Consider the following 18,495-nt stretch of genomic DNA (forward strand, 5'->3'; position numbering starts at 1 on the left):
TCTGTAATCCAAAATATGTTTTTGTTGAAATCAAACATACCATGGTTTTCACCTAGATTCTGGTATCACAATGTCTAATGAAATTATGCTCTGGGTATGTGACTCTTAGTGTTAATTGTAGGGGTTTTTAAAATCTGTAAGAATATCATTCATCCTGGTCTTTCAGTTTTTCTTTAACTTTGTTGCCTACCCCCTGCTGTATTCATGGATAGTGATCGCATCCTTTCTCAGCCTGTGTTTGATTTTTTTTTTTCATCAGTTGGGTTCTCCAGTCTCCTGGTCAGTCTCACAGCCCTTCTTTGGATCTCACCCAATTTGAACCCATGCATAGGGTACAAGGAGCCTAGGAAAAGGACTCTGTCTTCCTGCGCAGAGTTGGGGAAGGAAGCCTGTGTCTACTTTAATCCCAGATATTGATGCTGATAAGATGGATACATAGGGCTTGTGAAGATTGGCTCCAGAGCTCAGTGTACAGTCACAGATCATTGAGCACTCAAGGTGTGAGACTGCTGTGACTGGTGAGGTTTATCTAATGGTTTCCTAGTGTCCAAGGAAGTGGCATTGATTTCTTAATCGGGAAGAGCTTAACTGAGAACTGAGGCCCCATGTGTGCTCTCCTGGCACAGGGTACCATGTGGTTGTGGCATCTGAGATGATGGGCATGGCCACCTTTAACCAGTCTAGGCGGGGGAGGAGTCTTTAGCAACAGTGACTTTGTGTTTGCTCACTGGAAGGTGGCTGTAAAAGTCCCTCTGGGTTTTCTTCCCTGCTCCCATATCAGCTAACCACTGGAGATTTTTTTTTCCCGAAATAGCCAGGAGCCAACAAAAACTAAGTAGAATAAAAATGCCCCTGTGCAAACTTTGACTTTCTTACTAAATTTGTACAGTACAAAGGACTTGGACACTGCTGGTGTTCCACCTTGCAGCCACAGGCAGTAAGAAGGACCAAAGTAACTGAGGCCTCTCTGCCTTTTATAGCTCTAGTTACAGGGTGTCCAGGTACTGTGGTGGCTACAACTCAAAAAGCATCTGACCTCATGAGCACAGCATTGAAGGTTTGCCAAGAGCGATGTTACTGCCCACAGTTGCCCAAAGAAGAGAAGCTACTGAAATCTGTTTGGGCTGTCAGTTTTTCCCAGAAGGAACCAGAGGACAGGTGCCTAGTGCCATCTGAAAAACCAAGCTTCTCCAAAAGGTCTGTTGATTGATCAAGGTACCCAAATCACCAGGCCATTTCAGATCTTCGTCTGGAGGAGAATAAATAGCATCATGAACAAGAAGTGGCAGGATTTCATTAAGAATAGATTTGGCCAAAGGATTGGATCTCATTTGCTTTTAGCACATTAGCAGATGCGGGGAAAGAACCATGATAGTTAGGAGGTGGTCTTTCCGATAACACTTTGAGAGCTAGCATTTTTAAAACTCATTTGTATTGACTTGAGTGGAACAGTGTCAGTCAATGGTGCTTGGAGAGCCAACAAAACCAATGATGAAAGGAAAGCAATTCGAAATCCTAGATTATCTTCTGTGATAATCTGGAAGAGAAGAGACAGTATGTTAATGATGGTCACAGCTGTGGTTGAGTTGAGGGAATATGCAAACACTGATAAAGATAGACAGATCTTGCAAAAGGACATGGCCAGCAAGCATAATATTAAACTTTGGCAAAAGGCCATTACCTACATTTTTTCCTAGATGGATCCAAAATGTACTCTACTTGGCTGGGGAAAAAGCTGAGAAGTAGTTAATTCAGAGAGACCTGGGGCTGTTACTGAGAAAAACAGTAAACCTTTGTTTGCAACAGCACATAGCATCTGAAAAAGCCATATGACACGGGGCTGTGTACACAAACACAGCACAGGACAAGGATGTGATAGTTTGTCAACAGCAAGGGTGTCAAACGTATGGCCTGCAGGCTAGATCTGGCTTGTGGCTTAGTCTGACCTTCCAGGCTACCAGTGGGCCACCAGAAGTTGCAGGGGGTGGGGGAGTACGGCCTGCCACAGAATCTGGGGCCCTTGTGCCCTGGTGGACATAGTTATTGGTAGCAGGAGGGCAAGTGTGGGCTGACACAGCCCTGGTTGCCATCCAGTCACTTCATCCATTGCTACTGCTGTGGCCTCAGCTCCTCAGCTGCTGGTCCTGTCACCATCCTGTGCTGGGGCTGGGGCCACTGCCACTGCCAGTGCCTGCCCTGTGCCCTATGCTTGAGCTAGAGCTGCTGCCACAGCACAACGCATGTGGAGGCAGTGGCAGCTCCAGCTCCAGCATGGGAAACATGGCAGGACCTGGAGCTGTGCCATGTGCCCCATGCTGGAGCCGCTATGTCCTGCTGGTCAGAACCGGAGGTGATACTGCCACCTGCCCTGGGATGGATCTGGCCCGAAAGGAGCCCCACAGTCTAGATCCAGCCTGGGGTACAAGGTGAGTTTGATGCCCTTGCTTTCCAGATATGCCATGACTGTCTCTCAAATACTGTATCCAGACCTGGGCATTTCTTTCCCAGAAATATATGTTTGATATTTTCATTAATGACTTGGAAGCTGGACTAGAGAGTACACCTTTTACATTTTCAGATAATAGTCCACCCAGAGGGATGGTAAGCACTTCGGAGGATGAGGCTGGGATTTAAAACAATGTTGATGAACTGAAGAAATGATCTGAAATAAATAGGATGTGGTTTGGTAAGGATGAGGGCAAAGCACTAGATATAAGTAGGAACAGTCAGCCATACAGACTAAGGACCGCCTGGGGGGGATGGAGTTCTGTAGAAATGGATCTGGCAGTTCTAGCAGATCATCATCTGCACATCAGGCAACATTTCAGACTGTTGTTGAAAAAAAAAAAACCCTTCATCACAACTGGGATGGGGAAGAAGGACTGTTATCTGTGAAACAGGCAGAGTATTCCCTCTGGTCTTGTCAGCACTGGGGGCATCTCAATTGGAGTATTGTGCCCAGTTTCGGGCACCTTGCTCAAGAAGTATGTGGACCAGTTGGCAAGAGTCCAGAGGAGAGCAACAAAATGATTAAAGGTTTAGAAAAAAATGGTGCATGAGGAAAGCTTAGAAGCATTGGCTTTGGCTAGTCTACAGAAAAGAAGACTGATGCACTAGGTACAATAACAGCCTTTAGATACAGTCTAAAAAGTTTATGGGCTATTCTCTAAGCCCAATGGGGATAAGACAAGAAGTAATGGGCTTAAATTGCAACCAGGAAGATTTAGATTAGGCATTAAGAGAAACAGTTTAACTGAGACTAGGTACTGGAATGGATTACCTAGAGTGGCTGTGGGATTTCCATCATTGGAAGTGTTTAGAAGCAAGTTAGACAAAAACATCTTCCTCTCCTCTCAGGGCAGGGGGTTGGACTAACTGATCTCTTCAAGGTCTGTTCCAGCCTTATTTTGTGTGATTAGTGGCCTGGCAACACCAGAGAAGCTGCATGTACATGTGTGTGGTTTAATAAATAGATTCAGTGGGTCTTTAACACCTTTGCAGCATTTTCTTATCTCCTGCAACCAACAGTTTTCCTAGTGAGTGGCAGATTATTATTGGTGTTGTATATTATATACAACCTCAGTTTTATAGTATATACAGCCTCAGTCAGGAATTGGAGCCATGTGCATGTGTGTACACACAAACCTGTGGCATTGGGACTATTTGGAGACTTGGAGACCAAGCCTCCAAGCCAGAGGAGGAGGAGACTTGAAGACTTGGTGTTTCTCCACCTTTTCACTAATGTACAGTAACAGCAGCTTCACTTCCTGGAAGTCCGTCAAGTCTGCTGAAAACCCCCAGGGGACCCCAGATCCTGGGAGCTGAGATGCTTTCTGCATTTCGGGGCTGCAGATGGATCAGGATATGACTGTCTCGGCAGATAAGGAAGCTGTGAATCTGAAGAAAATCTGTGACTCTTGATGCACTCTGCCACTCCAAGGAGAGAGGGCCCAGGGTGCTGGGGATGCTGGTCTGTAGGGGCAAATGGGCACAATAGTCTTATGTAGAAGTCCCACAAAGCAGCATTACATAGTAAGGAAATGTGCTTGGGAAGATGGCTGCTGAGCTGTCCTAACCAGGCAGCCCGTGTGCTGGGTCACCTTTCTGTGCATGTCCGGCAGCCCAGTCAGGATCGTTCTGAAAACGGCCCTGCCAGTATGGTGGTGTCAGTGTGGTCTCAGTGCACTGGAGCTCTGAAGAGTTCCCCCTTATGACATGGGGGCTGGTGATAAAACAGGAGGGCTGGGAAGTGTGTAGACAGCCCCTTTGTAGCATAGAATGAGGAATCCCCGAGGGAAATATTTGAACAGCACAAAGGAGTGTGACTGAATGTGTGCAACCCTTACACTCTTCCCCTCTCAGGTGCAGCCATACAGTTCTTGGAGCGGGTTGGAGCTGAGCTTGGCCTGGCATGTCAGAAAGCAGAGGTAAGAGACGTGAAATTGGTCCTCTCAGCAAAGTTCATTTTTGGTCCGTCTTAGCCTAGACCCAGCACACAGAGTTTGTGCTGGCCCAGCCTGCATCCTCTGTGGGGGATGACTGGATGAATTTCAATCCAGCTCCAGTAACAATGCTCTCAGTTGCTCTGAGGGGTCCAAGCATGGCAGAAACATGTCCTTGCTGAGATGTTCCCCTTCACCTTGTATTTGCAGTAATGAGCCAATCTGCTGTATACACTTTGGCTTCTGTTACTGATAACCTGGAAGTCTTAGGTTTCCCCTTCACATGAGGAGAACCTGGCCCCTGACTCCCTTGTGCATGTATTTGTGTTCAGATCCCTCCTTCCCAAAGGGTGGGGGGCTAAGGCAGCTCTAGCTGAACAGTGTCATGGTATCTCTGGGGGACAAAGTGTTAGTAAACCAGGATTTGCTTGGTGGATGCCTAAAAACCAAGCAGGTCTCAGCCTAGTTCTTCGTGAGTCAATATCAGAATCCCCACCGCCCCAGGCAATGTGCACTGCGTGGGGCAGGTTGACCCAGAAGCCGAGGACTATGGCTCCCTTGCATCCCAAGAGAGGTCTCACGGGACCTGTTGGGAGCAATGTGGGGTCAGCACACTGCTTGTGCTATGCTCATTGTTTAGGTGACCAAAGGGCTCCAGCACTGCCAGTACAGCACCTTTCGGTAGCGGTAAATCCATATCGGTCATCTCAGATGGCCTGAGCTCATGCTGGACCTGCCTTCAAGGATGGGAGAGTCCATGTGGCTATTCTTGTCCTCTGGTGTGGAGCAAAGGCCCAGATCTCCACCATGAGCTAAATTTCAGCCTCATGCAGCTGAGTGGTACAGAGAAATCTCAGAAATTCTGGGGGAGATTCTGGCTTCAGTTACCCTGGGGCAAATCCAGGGAAGTGTTGTGGACAGACTCACCTGTCATAGATTTTCTTCAGATTCACAGCTTCCTTATCTGCCAAGACAGTCATATCCTGATCCATCAAATCCAGGGAAGTGGAGTCATTCCACACCACTGCCCCCTCTTCTTTCTCCCCCCTTCCCCCCCCCCCAGTGCAATGGAGCATTTAGGTCTTTACATGCCTCGTCTCCTCCATGTGTCGTTTATGCTCCTTCCCAACAGGCACTGGTTAGCTTGGCTATGAAACATATAATGAGACCCCCCTGTGCCACCAATCCTCTTCCAAAGAATTACTGTGCTGCTCGGCCCCCACCTGGGCCACTTGGGCCTGGGACCTTTCCTGTGTGTAATCTCCTTTGGCTGCAGGGGGAGTTTTGGGCAAGGAGGGGTTGGCTGACCAGCCCCTTGGTCAGTGAGTCTTGGCGATGTGGGGCAGCCTGGTGTTTGTGAGCAGGTAACAACCTGCCCAGCTTCTCCTGGCTGAGATACTGGAAAATGTGGTGGTGCATATGGCTGACTGCCTTCAGTGGACAAATCCCTTGCGGTCTGTAATCCCCTGTGGCTGGAGCCAGCCCATTAATAAGCTATCACAGGTTTGCAGGCTATTTTGAGACCAATCCTTCCTGACCTTTATGGCTTTGCCCGCTGTAATTAGACCAGGAGTTAGTGAGGTCACGCTTCTCCAAAGGGACCTCTGGTAGTGTGACTTCCCCTGCCTCTTGCCCCATCTGGTATGGCCATGGCACAGGGAGCTGGACCAGAGTCCAGGTCTCCTGAGTCTCAGGGCAAGGCCCTGTCCACTAGAATGTCCTTCCTCCCTGCTGGATAGGGAGAGGGGGGCTCTCTCCTCCTTCCAAGTCCTTGCCCTTCCCAGGTGAAGCAGTCCTGCTGCCTTGGATGTGTATGGTCTCTGTGCCTGGCCACTGACAAGGCTAGCCTGTTATGTGGCATTGCCCTTTAGCTGCCCTAACTCAGAAAAGCAGAGTGGCTTCCTCAGCTGTAATGCCTCGCCCTTGCCTTGCAGGTGTGCCCGGGTCGGGTGATCACCATCTTGACCTGGCAGGGCACAAGCCCGCAGCTCTGCTCCATCCTGCTGAACTCCCATATTGATGTTGTACCTGTATTTGAGGTGAGGGGGTGCAATGGGGAGAAGACCTGGGCTTGCAGCTGGTGTTGGGCTGCTACCTGGTGCAGGAGGGCTGTCATTTGCACAGAGAGGAGGTGGGAGTGTCCTGGGCTGGCAGGTGCCCCCTGGTAGGTTGAGGGTGCTAGAGGGCATCACTGAATGGGAGAAAGCCCTGTGCAGGACCTGTGCTGTCTCAGCAGAGGTCCTGCACCTCGGTGCATGCATGCCCTGCTCTGCTAATGCAAACGCACCGCCACCTACAGGAGAATGCAGCGCACTGCACATCTCTGTCCATGTTTCTGTTGCACCTGGCAGGGTCTGCCTGAGTAATGTTCAAGCCAAGACGATTAGCCCTCGGCCTCTCTGCTGAGGTTGAGAAGGGACTGGACCGAAGTCCCCAGTCTGCCTAGGCAGCACAGGCCCCTCATATCTGGAGGGAGGAATGTTGTCAGGAGGGCTAGTGGAGGCTGGCTCTTCAGCTGCCCAGACTGGGGCCATCCTGCCCTTCAGTGTCCAAGGCTGGCATCTTCCACCAGCACTAAGTTTCCCACCCAGGCCTGTGCCATCTACCTTCTTATAGCCAAGGTGCTCTCCTCCCTGTAAACCCTGCCTGCTGCTGCAAACATCCAACTGGGGCCTCTCTGCACCTCCCTCCAAGCAATTCCTGCCCCCCGCCCATCCTGCCCCCTCTCTAGGACAGCCAGGGAGCCAGCTGGCCTAGGGTAACTCCTGCTGTGTGGCTGGTCCTGATGCAAAGCACTTCTGAGACACTTGGCCCTGGTTTCTGCCCTGTAGGAGCACTGGAGCCATGACCCCTTTGAAGCCTTCAAGGACTTGGAAGGCAACATCTATGCCCGCGGGTCCCAGGACATGAAGTGTGTCTCCGTCCAGTGAGTGCTGCTGTAGCTTCTCCTGCCTGTACAAGTGGCTCTGCTGGGCCCCTGGTGTGTGTGGCCTTGGCTGTTCTGAATATTCCTCCCTGTGCTTCCCTCCCCACTCATCTCATGCTCGCAGTAAATTCTGAGCCAGCTTTGAGCCTTGACTTTGCTAGCTCAGCTGGATGGGGAACTCCTGGGAGCACTAGGTTCCTTGCCTTTGGCTGTGCAGCACCAGGTGTTGGTCTCAGTGGGCTGACCCAGTGCAATGAACTGTGTGATGGCATAGACAGGGGAGAATCTGTCAGCAAAGCAGCTGCCTCCTAACGTTCCTGGGTGCCCAATCATATATGATCATCACCAGTTTGCCACTGCCCATCCCTTACCAAGCCCAGGGGAGCTGCAGGGCACTGCTCCCTGTTCTGTTTAGCATCATGAGAGTTGCTGGGCACATCACTGACTGCACTAGGCACTTTGAATCTACAGGTGATTTTAGCATGTAGGAACATAAGGAGTGCATGATGTTGGCTGGGCCCAGGCAGGTACTGTGGGGGCTCTTTCTCCATGCAGCTCTGAAGTACTGCCAGGCTACAGAACAAACTGCTCAAGTTTCTCATAGGAGCTTGTGTGAGCCGGGCACCCTGCTAGAGTCTTTCCCTGTCCAGGTACCTAGAAGCTATCCGGAGGCTGAAGGCTGAGGGGAAGCGCTTTCCCCGAACCATTCACCTGACGTTTGTCCCAGGTAAATAATTGGACACTTACTAGAGTCTGGGGTCTGAAGGTAAGGGCAGGTAGGACTAGAGATGCCTCTCGTCTGTGTGTGTCTGCATTTCTCATGTGTCCCTCACCATGGTGTCTGGGCACCCAGCACACATACTGTCACACTTTATTGATATTTAACTTGAGGAGCATCCTTGCCAGCACAGTCCATTCAGAGAAAGTGAGGGCAAAGAACTGTGAGCATGTTTGTGGACATTAGTGAGGCACACTGAGCTCCCTGTTTGGAAAATGCTGGAGAAACCCAGGCTGTGGGGCCCTGCCATGTCCTTCTCACCCCCATTGTGATGAAGGCTGGCTCCTCAAGCACAGCAGTGTGTGGAGGTGGGACAAGGAGGGGCTGGGCAAGTCACTAACTCTGCTTCTTTGTCTCTGACCACAGATGAAGAGATTGGAGGCCACAAGGGCATGGAGCTGTTTGTGAAAAGCCCTGAATTCAAGGCTCTCAATGTTGGGTTTGCCCTTGATGAAGGTGAGACCATGTGGATACCAATGCCAGAGCAAGCTGTGGGCAGCCCAGCCAGTGGTGGTCTTGGGGACTGTGGGATTTCATCACTGCTTCTCAACCTTGGCCAGAGGGTCCCCAGCCCCATTCCTGTGGAGGGAGCTGGCAGCAGCTGCCCTCATGGGGCTGTGCCCTGCTCTATGCTTCACCACAGCCACTTCTCTTCTGTTTTCCTCCTGCAGGCCTGGCCAACCCCACGGACACCTACACCGTGTTCTATGGGGAGAGGAATCCCTGGTGTAAGTACAGCCCAACTTGTGCCCCCGAGCTGCATCCATGTTCCTGAGGCACCTTTCCAGGGGCACTGGCATGCCAGGCTCACGTGCTCTTGCTCTGATAACCCATCTGTCCTCTGTTGTTGGCCCTCACAGGGATCCAAGTGAAGTGTGAGGGGAACCCAGGTCACGGCTCCCGGTTCATTGAGAACACGGCTGCTGAGAAGATGGTAAGAGGGGGCCCTGTGCCTGGGGCATGGAGAGATCTGTGGGGCCTCCCATGTTGGCTTCACCTATTCTGCCCTCTGAATAGGAAAGGTAGAGGCAGGGGACAGGGACCTGCTGAAGTAGAGGGGCAGTCCTCTCTCCTTGTAGGAGCTACCATAGGTGCCTTAGCTAGCCAGGCTGTACAGCAAGGGTTCTGGCTGAAGTGGATGCTTCTGGTTCCTCCAGTCTCAGCTTCTCTCAGCAGGGGAGTGCAGTAGAGAGTGGGGCAGAACCACAGGCTGTGGGAAAAGCTGCAGCCATTGCAGATCCAGCCGCACCTCGTAGGGACACAAGAGGAACAGGGGCAAGGAACTGGCTATAGGGAGCCAGCTCCAAGCTGGAAGGCTCTTGTTTGGGAACTCTCATCATTTTTAGGGATTCCCAAGTGCAGGGGGGTGATGGTGTCATCCTCAAGGTACAGGAGTCCAGGTGAGCATGACTGGCCCAGTGCCGACTGTTGACCTGCCTCCTTCCTGCCTGCAGCACAGAGTGATCACCTCCTTCCTGGAGTTCAGGAAGAGCGAGGAGCAGAGGTAAGAGGCAGCAGTAAGGTTGTGTTCAAATCCCATGGAGGAGCAGCCTCCCTTCCCTTCATTACTGCTCTGCTTCGTTCTTTCCCAGCCGTCACTTGCAGATCCAAAGGGTGGGCCTGGGGCTAGACTCCTGGGATTGGGACGCGGGACTCCTGGGTTCTATTTTTAGCAATTCCTGTGCCTCCCTTTGCGCTGGGTTGAGTCATTTCCCCTCTCTGATATGGCAAGAGCCTGGGGACCTGCCTGAGGGGTTAATTTGTGGGGGCATGATACCACTTGTGGCATCCCAGAGGCCTGTCTCCACACATCAGGGCATTGGGGTGTTGTGGGGGTGGCAAGTGCCTGGGGCTCTGTGTTGTGGCTGGGGATGGGAGTTTGCTTAGAGGGAATTAAAAGCCCCTCCATGAGCAAACCCCGTAGCCAGCCCTTAGCTCCTTCAGTGTGGGAGCAGTGCCTGTTTCCAAGGAGGAACAGCTGGGGTGTAAGACCCCCACTTCCTGTCTCAAGTTCAGAGCTTGATTCTCCCCCTGTCTCTGCAGACTCAAGCATGACGAGAGCCTCACACTGGGCGATGTCACCTCCGTCAACCTGACCATGCTGAATGGGGGCGTCTCCTTCAACGTGGTCCCCTCAGAAATGTCTGCTGCTTTTGACATCCGCATCGCACCCACAGTCAACTTGGAGGTACGGCTCCCACTCAGCAGGGGAGGGCAGGGCAGGTCCCTCAGCACTAAGTCCCAGTCTATGGGCCATCACCTACCAATACCCACTGAGGGTTGGGACAGGACAGAGGCCCCACGAGGGTGTTCTGCAGAGCCGTGCATTGATTTCTGCAGCCCTTCTGGGGAAGGACAGGGGGAATCCTTGCAAACTAGGTTCTGGAGCATGGGGTGGCAGCCTGGACCCCTGTTCTAGAGAGTCTCCTGCTGTCTGCTTATGCCCTGTTGGCTTGTTCACTGTCCTGCAGGCATTTGAGCAGCAGATTGCAGCCTGGTGCCGGGCAGCTGGAGAAGGTGTCCTCTACGAGTTTCACCAGGTAACTGGAGGCAAGGAGCCAGGATGCTCCCTGCAGCCTGGGGTCATCCCTTGGGTCTGGGCAGCTCCCTCCCTCCAGCCTTCCTGCTCTGCAGTCCCTGCCAACAGGGCTTCTGCTCCATGTTGTGCCGTCAGCCTCAGGCACTCCTGTGCCCTGATGCTCCCTCACCCTTTTTTTCCCTCTCCTTGGTGTAGAAAAACATGGACCAGTGTGTGACCTCCACGGCAGAGTCGGACCCCTGGTGGAAGGCATTCAGTGGGGCCTGCAGGGACATGTGAGCGTGACCCCTGCCCAGCTTGCACTTGCAGAAGTCCTCCCCAGCTCTGCCATATAGGAGTGTTCTTTGGCCTTGAGCTGCATCCCGCCCCCACCCTGTCTGCTGTGTGGGGAGGGAATAGCTGCTCCAGGCATGAGAGCATGTCTCACAGTATATCTCTTGGCAGGAACATGACACTGAAGTGTGAGATCTTCCCAGCGGCCACAGACAGCCGCTACATCCGAGCAGTGAGTACAGGTTCCTGCCCCTCCCCTGTCCACCTATATCCTGATGATCCTGACTGGGTGCTTCTTTCCCCACTTCCCTCCCCTTCTTCTCCTACTCCATCTCCCCCTTCCCAATTCACTTCTTTCTCTCTCTGCCTTGATTTATCTTTGCATCTGCTTTGCAACCTTTGTAAGATTTAGGACAGGGTGTCAGAACTTCTGGGTTCTTTCCTGCCTCTCCCTGGGCAGGAATGAACAAGCTGGTGCCTCAGTTTCTCTGCCTGTAAAATGGGAACCAGTCCACCCTTGGGAGGCATGTTGGGAACCTTTGGTTAAAGGAGTTTTGACAGGAGTCCTTGAGCCTGGGACTAGGGCACTGGCCCAGCATTGCTCATTTTGCAGCATACAACTCTCATGGCTTTTGCTTAGGGGGTGCAGGGGCAGTGCAGAAAGGGGTCCTGGTCCTGCCTAGGCCCGCCCATGTCAACACAGTACAATCCTGTGGCAAGCTGACCTGTTGCTTGGAGAGTCCAGACAGGCACCAGGTCACCCCAGTGCATTCCTATGGTAGGGTGACCTGTTGTCTAGGGAGCTGTGGCTGGGCAGAATGTCAACTCAATGCATTTCTATGGCAGGATGACCAGGGGAGCAACAGGTCACTCCAATGTACTCCAGTGGGGGCTTTTTCCCAGCTGGAAAAAACCTGCCCATGGCTCCTGCTGTTGCAGTGTGATGCAGCTGTGGGTCTCTACAGCAGCCCATGACCTCCCCCTTCTGCCTTGCAGGTGGGGTGCCCAGCCATCGGCTTTTCCCCCATGAACCAGACCCCGGTGCTGCTGCATGACCACAACGAGTACCTGAATGAGCGGGTCTTTCTACGCGGCATCGAGATCTATGCCCACCTCCTCCCTGCCCTGGCCAATGTGCCCCCCCTCCCCACAGAGGGCTGAGGGGGCCTGGGGCAGAGGCTGTAGGGGGGGGGGGGGGGAAGGTCAGCTGGATACCAAAGAGACACAAGGAAGAAACATTCATGATGTCCCCCTGTGGCAGCTCTGGGGATAGCCCTGTGCTCGAGGTGTCTGTCCAGTGGGGCCAGGACTCTAGGGTCCCAGTAGGCAACACCATGTGCAGGGCACTTCTTTGCCAGAATCCCAGCTGTTCCATCCCAGAGAGACGGACTTGGCGGGCAGTGTCCTGCATGGGCTCTGGGTTGCCAGGGGCCTCTGGGGTGCCTGGTGCCAGCAGTTCTGAAAGTCCTTTGGGTAAGCAGGGTGCAGTGCCCAGATCCTTTCTGTTGCATGGGGTAGAGGGGAGGAGATCTCAAGTTCCCCAGGCCCCTGTGTGCTGTGACACAAAAGACCTTGGTCCTGCTCCCAGCTCTGACATGGCCTGGCCAGGTGCCCTTGCCAAGTCACTTAATCACTGTGTCCTCCCTCCTCCTCCTGCCAAGGGGATGTCCCCAGCTAGCACTTGCAGAGTTGCTTGCAGTCAAGGCCTCAGGCCCATCATGACTTTCATGCCCTGAATCCAGCAGTAGGGTGTGCTGGGTGCAGGGCTCTGCCTACAGGGATATTAACTGGTGCATTGATGAATCCTACAGGGGTGGCTGCCAGTCGCAGTGTGCTTCCATGTCTTGTTGCACTTTGTGCCCATCCCCAAAGGTGGAGGCAGCTTCTGCGCATTGGAAAGCCACTGCTGGGACTTGCCTTCTCTCTTCCTCAACTCCAGGCTCCTGACTGCAGCCTCCTCACCCATTGGCACCCTGCAGCAGTCAGGAACTGGTGCTTACCAGCAGGGGGCGCAATACTCAGGGACTATGTGCTCCCCCCATCTTCCAGCGGGATCCATTGCCAAACTCCCTGCCTCTGAGCCAGTCCAGGAGCAAGGGAAGCCCTGGTGTGCCCTGGCAGACACATTCCTTGAAGGGGCTGGTTGCAGGGTGGGAGGGTTCGAGGGCCAGACCCCCTCCATGTCTGGGGTTGTACAGCACCCTTATTGTGCCCAGGCAGAGGGCCTTGGCTACCCCCATGTGGGCGTCTCCCAGCCCAGTGGTAGCATCAAGGGCTTGGATAGGGGCCTCTGGTCCCAGCCCTTTCTGTACTTCTGCTAAAACTTCCAGCTATCAGCTCCCCTCCCCCCATGTCTGCAACGGTGCTCAATAAAATGGTTTAATCATAATGGATGAGACAAGCATGGTACTTTCAGGCTGCCTTGAGGTTCCCTCCACTCCTGCCTCTGCCTGGGACAGTGGTGCTCAACCTATCTGGCCCTGCAGGCTGGATAAGTAGCATGAGACCTCACCCTTGTGGGAACCTGAATGCCTGATCCAGCCGCAGTGCAACCCCAGGTCCTAGCATATGAGGCCATGTCATGTGGACTGCCACCTGCCCTCTAGGCAAATGTCTCAACTTGGGAGCCTCATGCACCACGACACAGCTCTGGGGGCTGGATCTGGCCTATAGTGGGCTGGAGGTTCAGCACCGCTGACTTAATGTCATCAGCCTCTCAGCTGCTTGCCCCGGATGGTCTTTATGCATGGCTGCAACTCAAGACTTGCTGTGGGCCATTGGGCTTCTCTGGGCTAGTGCCTCATCTTCTGCAGTGCTAGAGTAGACCAAACGGAGATAACCGTGGCAGGGCCTGGGGCAAATCAGCCTGTGTGGGACCCAGACAGGGCAGTGTGGGGTGGGGGGTTGGTGAGCGACAGGATGTGAAGCCGGCCTGGCTTTGTGGGGCCCCCCAAGTTCAGGGCCTAGGGCCGTGTCCCTCCCCCACTGGGACAGCCCTAGGTCCAAAGGTGGTGCGCCTGTACCCCTGCATGTATTGGGGCATGAGATCCTGGCTCTTCTAATGCCCTGTGCTGGTGCTTTGGTGTGCAATGCTGGACCTGAAACCGAGGCCTTTTCTCTGCCCTGGTCTTTGGGAGCAGTGTGTATGCTGGAGCATCAGCCCTCCCAGTGCACCAGCCAGCAAGGCTGCAGAAGCATCAGTTCTGTGGCTGACATGCAGGTGCTTCAAGGCAACACTTATATACAGAAGTAGAGGCACAAAGAGCTGCCTTTTAGGACCAGGGTTGGCAAAAACTTGGCCACGTGCTCACAGGTGCTGTGCATGCCATGTCATCAGCCAGGCTGCACACAGGTGCCATGGGGAAGAGCTTTGGCCTGGTAGCCCACAGCCCAGGGCACTGCTCCAGGAAGCTCTCTGCCCTGCTGCCTGCAGTAGAGGTTTTGCCAAGTGATGTGCTAGAGGGTAGCAGAGGGCAGCAATGGAGCCTGGCTGGGGGTGGCAGGGCAGCAGCACAGGGCATTAAGCCAGGCTGTGGAGTCCAGCTGAACGTGAGTCCTGAAGGCTTTTTCACCAGCACACAGCAGCCTCTCCCTGTGCTTATCCTCCCCTGGGTACTTGGCAGAAGGGTGTACAGGCTAAAGCTGAAAGACCTGTAAGGGCAGCCTTTGGCAGGACACTACTGGGACTGCAGTTTTAGCCCAGGGGGCTAAATTAATTGCTTAATTGCTCCTGGAGCTCTGGCCTGCACTGATCCATTACACAGCTCAGCCTTATGGGCCAGCTGTGCTTGCAGGATTGTCTCGCCAGATGGCACTGAAAGCCCTGGGGCTGGTAGACCTGAGCCTCCAGTAAGTGGGACAGGCTGAAAGGAAGGAGACTGGCCGGGAGCCTGTGGTGTGGGGGTGTGAGGAGCCTGTCTTGGGATGTCTGTGAGCTCCGTGGTTCCCCTCGTGCCCAGCAGCTCTGCGCAGGCAGTGGTGCTGGAGCAGTTGTGGGGTGTGGGCTTGTGCTGCAAACAAATATAGGACCTGCCTGGCCCCAGTTGCAAAGCTGCAGTCTTGGTAAGTGGACAGAGGGGCTGTTCTACCCACCAGCCTTGGGACCTGCCTGGCTGGGCCCATAGGCAGTCTCCTATAACCGTCTCAGCCCCTCTGCAAAGGGCTGTAAGTAGAGCCTAAAAAGGGGGTTCTACATAGAGGTGAGAGAAGTCTCCTCTTGCACTGCACAATGGCTCTGCTTCCCCTTCTCTTGGAGGGGGAAAGCCCTGGGGGTGAGATGAAAGGCAGGCAAGTATGGAGGAATCATCAGCCTTTGAGGTACAAACAAATGGAGGCCCAGGCTGGCATGGTCCGGGGGGTAGTGAGTGAGGGGAGAAGCACACAGACCCAGATGAGCAGGGGCAGTTTGTTAGTGCTCCCCTGCCTTGCTGACAGCTTGTGGAGGCTGTGAATTACTGCTGGAATGGGAAACGAGCCAGAGGAACCCCTGTGGCTACCAGATCAGCTAGGGAAGGTGAAGGAGGAGAAGAGCTCAGGAGTGTAGGGTAGGCCACCCAACAGGAGGGTGGGATGGACAGTAGTGTAGCATGAGACCCAACCCCGCTGAGCTATATACATGTGTACCAGATAGTGATAGAGGTCCAGAGAAGTGACTTGCCCATGGTCACCCAGGAGGTCAGTGGCAGAGCCAGGAATGGATCCCCGCTCTCCTGGGTTGCAGCCCGGTGCTCTGCCCACTAGAACACACAGCCTTCACAGTCGGCACTTTGTCCACAGTAGGAGAGCTGGCACCTTGCCCCTCGGGCCTACAGGCTCTGTTTGTTGCTTGAGCTTGAGCTTGAGCTTGAGCTTGAGCTTGGCATGGTGGGGGGTGTGGAAGCAAGCACATATGTTAGGAGACAGATGTCATGCTGTTTGTATATACAAGCCAGGCAGGCCTATGTTCCAGCATATCTTGCAAATAGGCAAGGCCAGGGCACCTGGCTTGGGGCACCCATGTCCTCTGAGCACTTTGGGGTGGAGCTGAGTCCCCACAGCTCTAGGAAGGCTTTAATTACAGAGACTCCCCTGAGAGACCACAAGTGCCGCCTCCTACCCCATAGCACCACTGCTTCCAGGGGCCATCTGGACAGGTTGCAAGTCTGTGTTGTCTGCACCAGTGCCATGCTTGTGGGGCAGGAGCAGAATGTGGAAGGAACTGCCTTGGCTTTGCTTTCCTCTCTCCTTCCCCTCCACTCTTAGGCATTTAAAGGCAGCTTTAAACCTGCATCCCAGCACAAGAGCTGAGACCCCAGCCCAGAGCCCTAGAGCTGCAGGGTATAGGACCAGGGGTGTGTCTGTGCTGCTTCCCAACCCACCCTCCCATGTGTGACATCCCGACTCCCTCAGCGCCCAGGATCTTGGCCAAGTCTGTGGGTGCCTATGGGTTACCTCAAGCTTACTCTGCCAGAGCAAGTGTACAGGGAGGGCAGGCAGCATGCTCTGCTGCCAGCTGCCTCTCACCGAGCATCTTTGCGGATGGAAGCTGTCACTGCACTGGGAGGGAGGCACCTCTCAGCTGTCCAGCACTCGGGCACTTTCAGGAAGACAGGTCAAACCCACGCTGAGACTTCCATCAGCCACCAGGCAAGTATCTGTGTTTCTGGAGGATTCAGGCATGAATGTCCCTCAGAGCTACGTCTGTGTGGTGCAAGGGAGAAGGTCTCCGAGGGTGGACAGTCACTGGAAGGACAGGGTCTTTTGACTTGGCACATGAATCTCCTGAACACCTTGGTGGGGGAGCAGGGCAGCTGCAGGGACTATGGGGACTGCTTGCTCCAAGAGGAAAGGAGGGGAGTTGGGATAATGCTAAGTGATAGGCCCTTCCCTGTGTCCCGGCCCCTGTTCCATACCTCAGCTGCAGGACAGCCCTCACACTGTGTCCTGTGCTTGTCTCTGGCAGGGGTCAGGGTCAAGGGTGGGGTGATCAGTCAGGTGTGTGTAACAGCCAAGCCCTGCAGTTAGCCAGGGGGAGTTCAAGGTGAGGCAGGTTGTTGGAGGGTGTTGGAAAAAGGGTGTGGGGCAGGCAGGTGCCCAAGAACGGGTCCTGAGCTGTGCAGTGTGAGACTGAGCTTCAGTTAGCTCTTGCATTTGCCAGGGGGCCCTGTACTGTCAGTGTGGAGTGTCCTGCTGAGCCTAGGGAAGGATGTGGTTGATGAAGAAGGCTGCTTTTGCATGGTTGCATCCCTTCCTTTAGGAAGGTGAAAGCCTAGTGCAAGTTTGGCTGTTGGGCTGACAGAGAAGAGGAGGTGGCCTGTCCCCAGCTGCAGAGAGGAGAGACTGAGGCACAGCTGCTATAGAAGTAAGGCTCTCACCCTGGGGTGGGAGGATGGGGAGAGGGTGGAGCTGAGAAGGCAGCCTCCAAAACTGGCTCATGCTTCCTACCAGCTATCTGAGCACTGGGAAGCTTGAACTTTAGGCTCCTGAGAGCCCTTGACATTATTAAAAAAGGCAGAGGGGGAGTTACGATGGGGATGAAACAGCATGAGCTATTCATTGCCTCTTCATTGCGCTAACAGAGATGCAGCTAAGCTGCCTGCCCTGTGACTCAGGCTAAGAGCATGCTGTGTCTGCTGGCCTTGATCTTGACAGTCCAACTGCTGCTATTGACTAATGACGCTTCTGTAATATGGAACACAATGTTGTATCCTTGGGGATGCCTGCCTGCCTGTCTGGGACGTGGGGGATGAGAGCAAGCTGGAATCCAGAGTTGAAACTGCCTTCTGCCCCTGTCTGGGGGGGCACGTGCTGTGGGCACGTTGCCATCTCACAGGTGTAGTAAGAGGGCTGCTCTCAGGCTGCCCTCTGGTTTTATTAGAGACTTCCTGTCCTTTTGGGGAAAGAACCTGCAGTAACTTCTGGCTTTGGTTGGGAGCTGGCATGAGACAAGCCTGACTCCTGTGTCTGTGGGTACCTTTAATAGGATCTGGGTAAATCATCATAGAATCATAGATTCATAGAAGTCAGGTCAGAAGGGACCATGTAGCTCTTCAAGTCCGACCCCCTGCCTGGGCAGGAGAAAAACTGGGCTCAAATGATCCCAGCCAGGTAGGCATCAAGCCTCTTCTTAAAGACCCCCAGGGTAGGAGCCAGCACCACTTCCCTTGGAAGTTGGTTCCAGATCCTAGCTGCCCTGACTGTGAAGCAGTTCTTACGGATGTATAATCTAAACCTCCTCTCCAACAACTTGTGGCCGTTATTCCTTGTTATGCCAGGGGGCACTAGGGGAAACAAGGTCTCCCCAAACTCTTCTGATCCCCACTAGTGAGTTTACAGATGGTCGCCAGGTCCCCCCTCAACCTTCTCTTGTGAAGGCTGAACAGGTTCAGGTCCCGCAGTGTCTTATTGTAGGGTCTGCCCTGTAGTCCCCAGATCACGGGGGTGGCCCTCCTCTGGACCCTCTCAGTGTGTCCACATCCCTCCTGAAGTGCGGCGCACAGAACAGGACACAGTACTCCAACTGCAGCCTGACCAGCGTCGCGTAGAGGGGGAGGATCAC

At 53.7% G+C, this 18,495-nt stretch overlaps 1 protein-coding gene across 1 annotated transcript in view; it reads left to right on the forward strand.

Annotated features, from left to right (window-relative positions):
* ACY1 (aminoacylase 1) overlaps positions 1–12,967 on the forward strand; it is a gene marked incomplete at its 5' end in the record, with an annotated part of 20,772 nt that extends 7,805 nt beyond the window's left edge. Inside the window, 13 exons of the mRNA XM_019510271.1 lie at positions 4,363–4,427; positions 6,377–6,481; positions 7,274–7,368; positions 8,019–8,095; positions 8,513–8,602; positions 8,818–8,874; positions 9,007–9,080; positions 9,601–9,650; positions 10,190–10,334; positions 10,618–10,686; positions 10,881–10,960; positions 11,130–11,190; positions 11,955–12,967. Coding sequence (XP_019365816.1) covers positions 4,363–4,427; positions 6,377–6,481; positions 7,274–7,368; positions 8,019–8,095; positions 8,513–8,602; positions 8,818–8,874; positions 9,007–9,080; positions 9,601–9,650; positions 10,190–10,334; positions 10,618–10,686; positions 10,881–10,960; positions 11,130–11,190; positions 11,955–12,119 — 1,133 coding nt within the window. The remainder of the gene's footprint in view (positions 1–4,362; positions 4,428–6,376; positions 6,482–7,273; positions 7,369–8,018; positions 8,096–8,512; positions 8,603–8,817; positions 8,875–9,006; positions 9,081–9,600; positions 9,651–10,189; positions 10,335–10,617; positions 10,687–10,880; positions 10,961–11,129; positions 11,191–11,954) is intronic.
* Between the last annotated feature and the right edge of the window lie 5,528 nt (positions 12,968–18,495).

Source organism: Gavialis gangeticus, unplaced genomic scaffold (assembly GCF_001723915.1).
Source record: "Gavialis gangeticus isolate Ggan-Ray unplaced genomic scaffold, GavGan_comp1, whole genome shotgun sequence".
Taxonomy (NCBI): domain Eukaryota; kingdom Metazoa; phylum Chordata; order Crocodylia; family Gavialidae; genus Gavialis; species Gavialis gangeticus.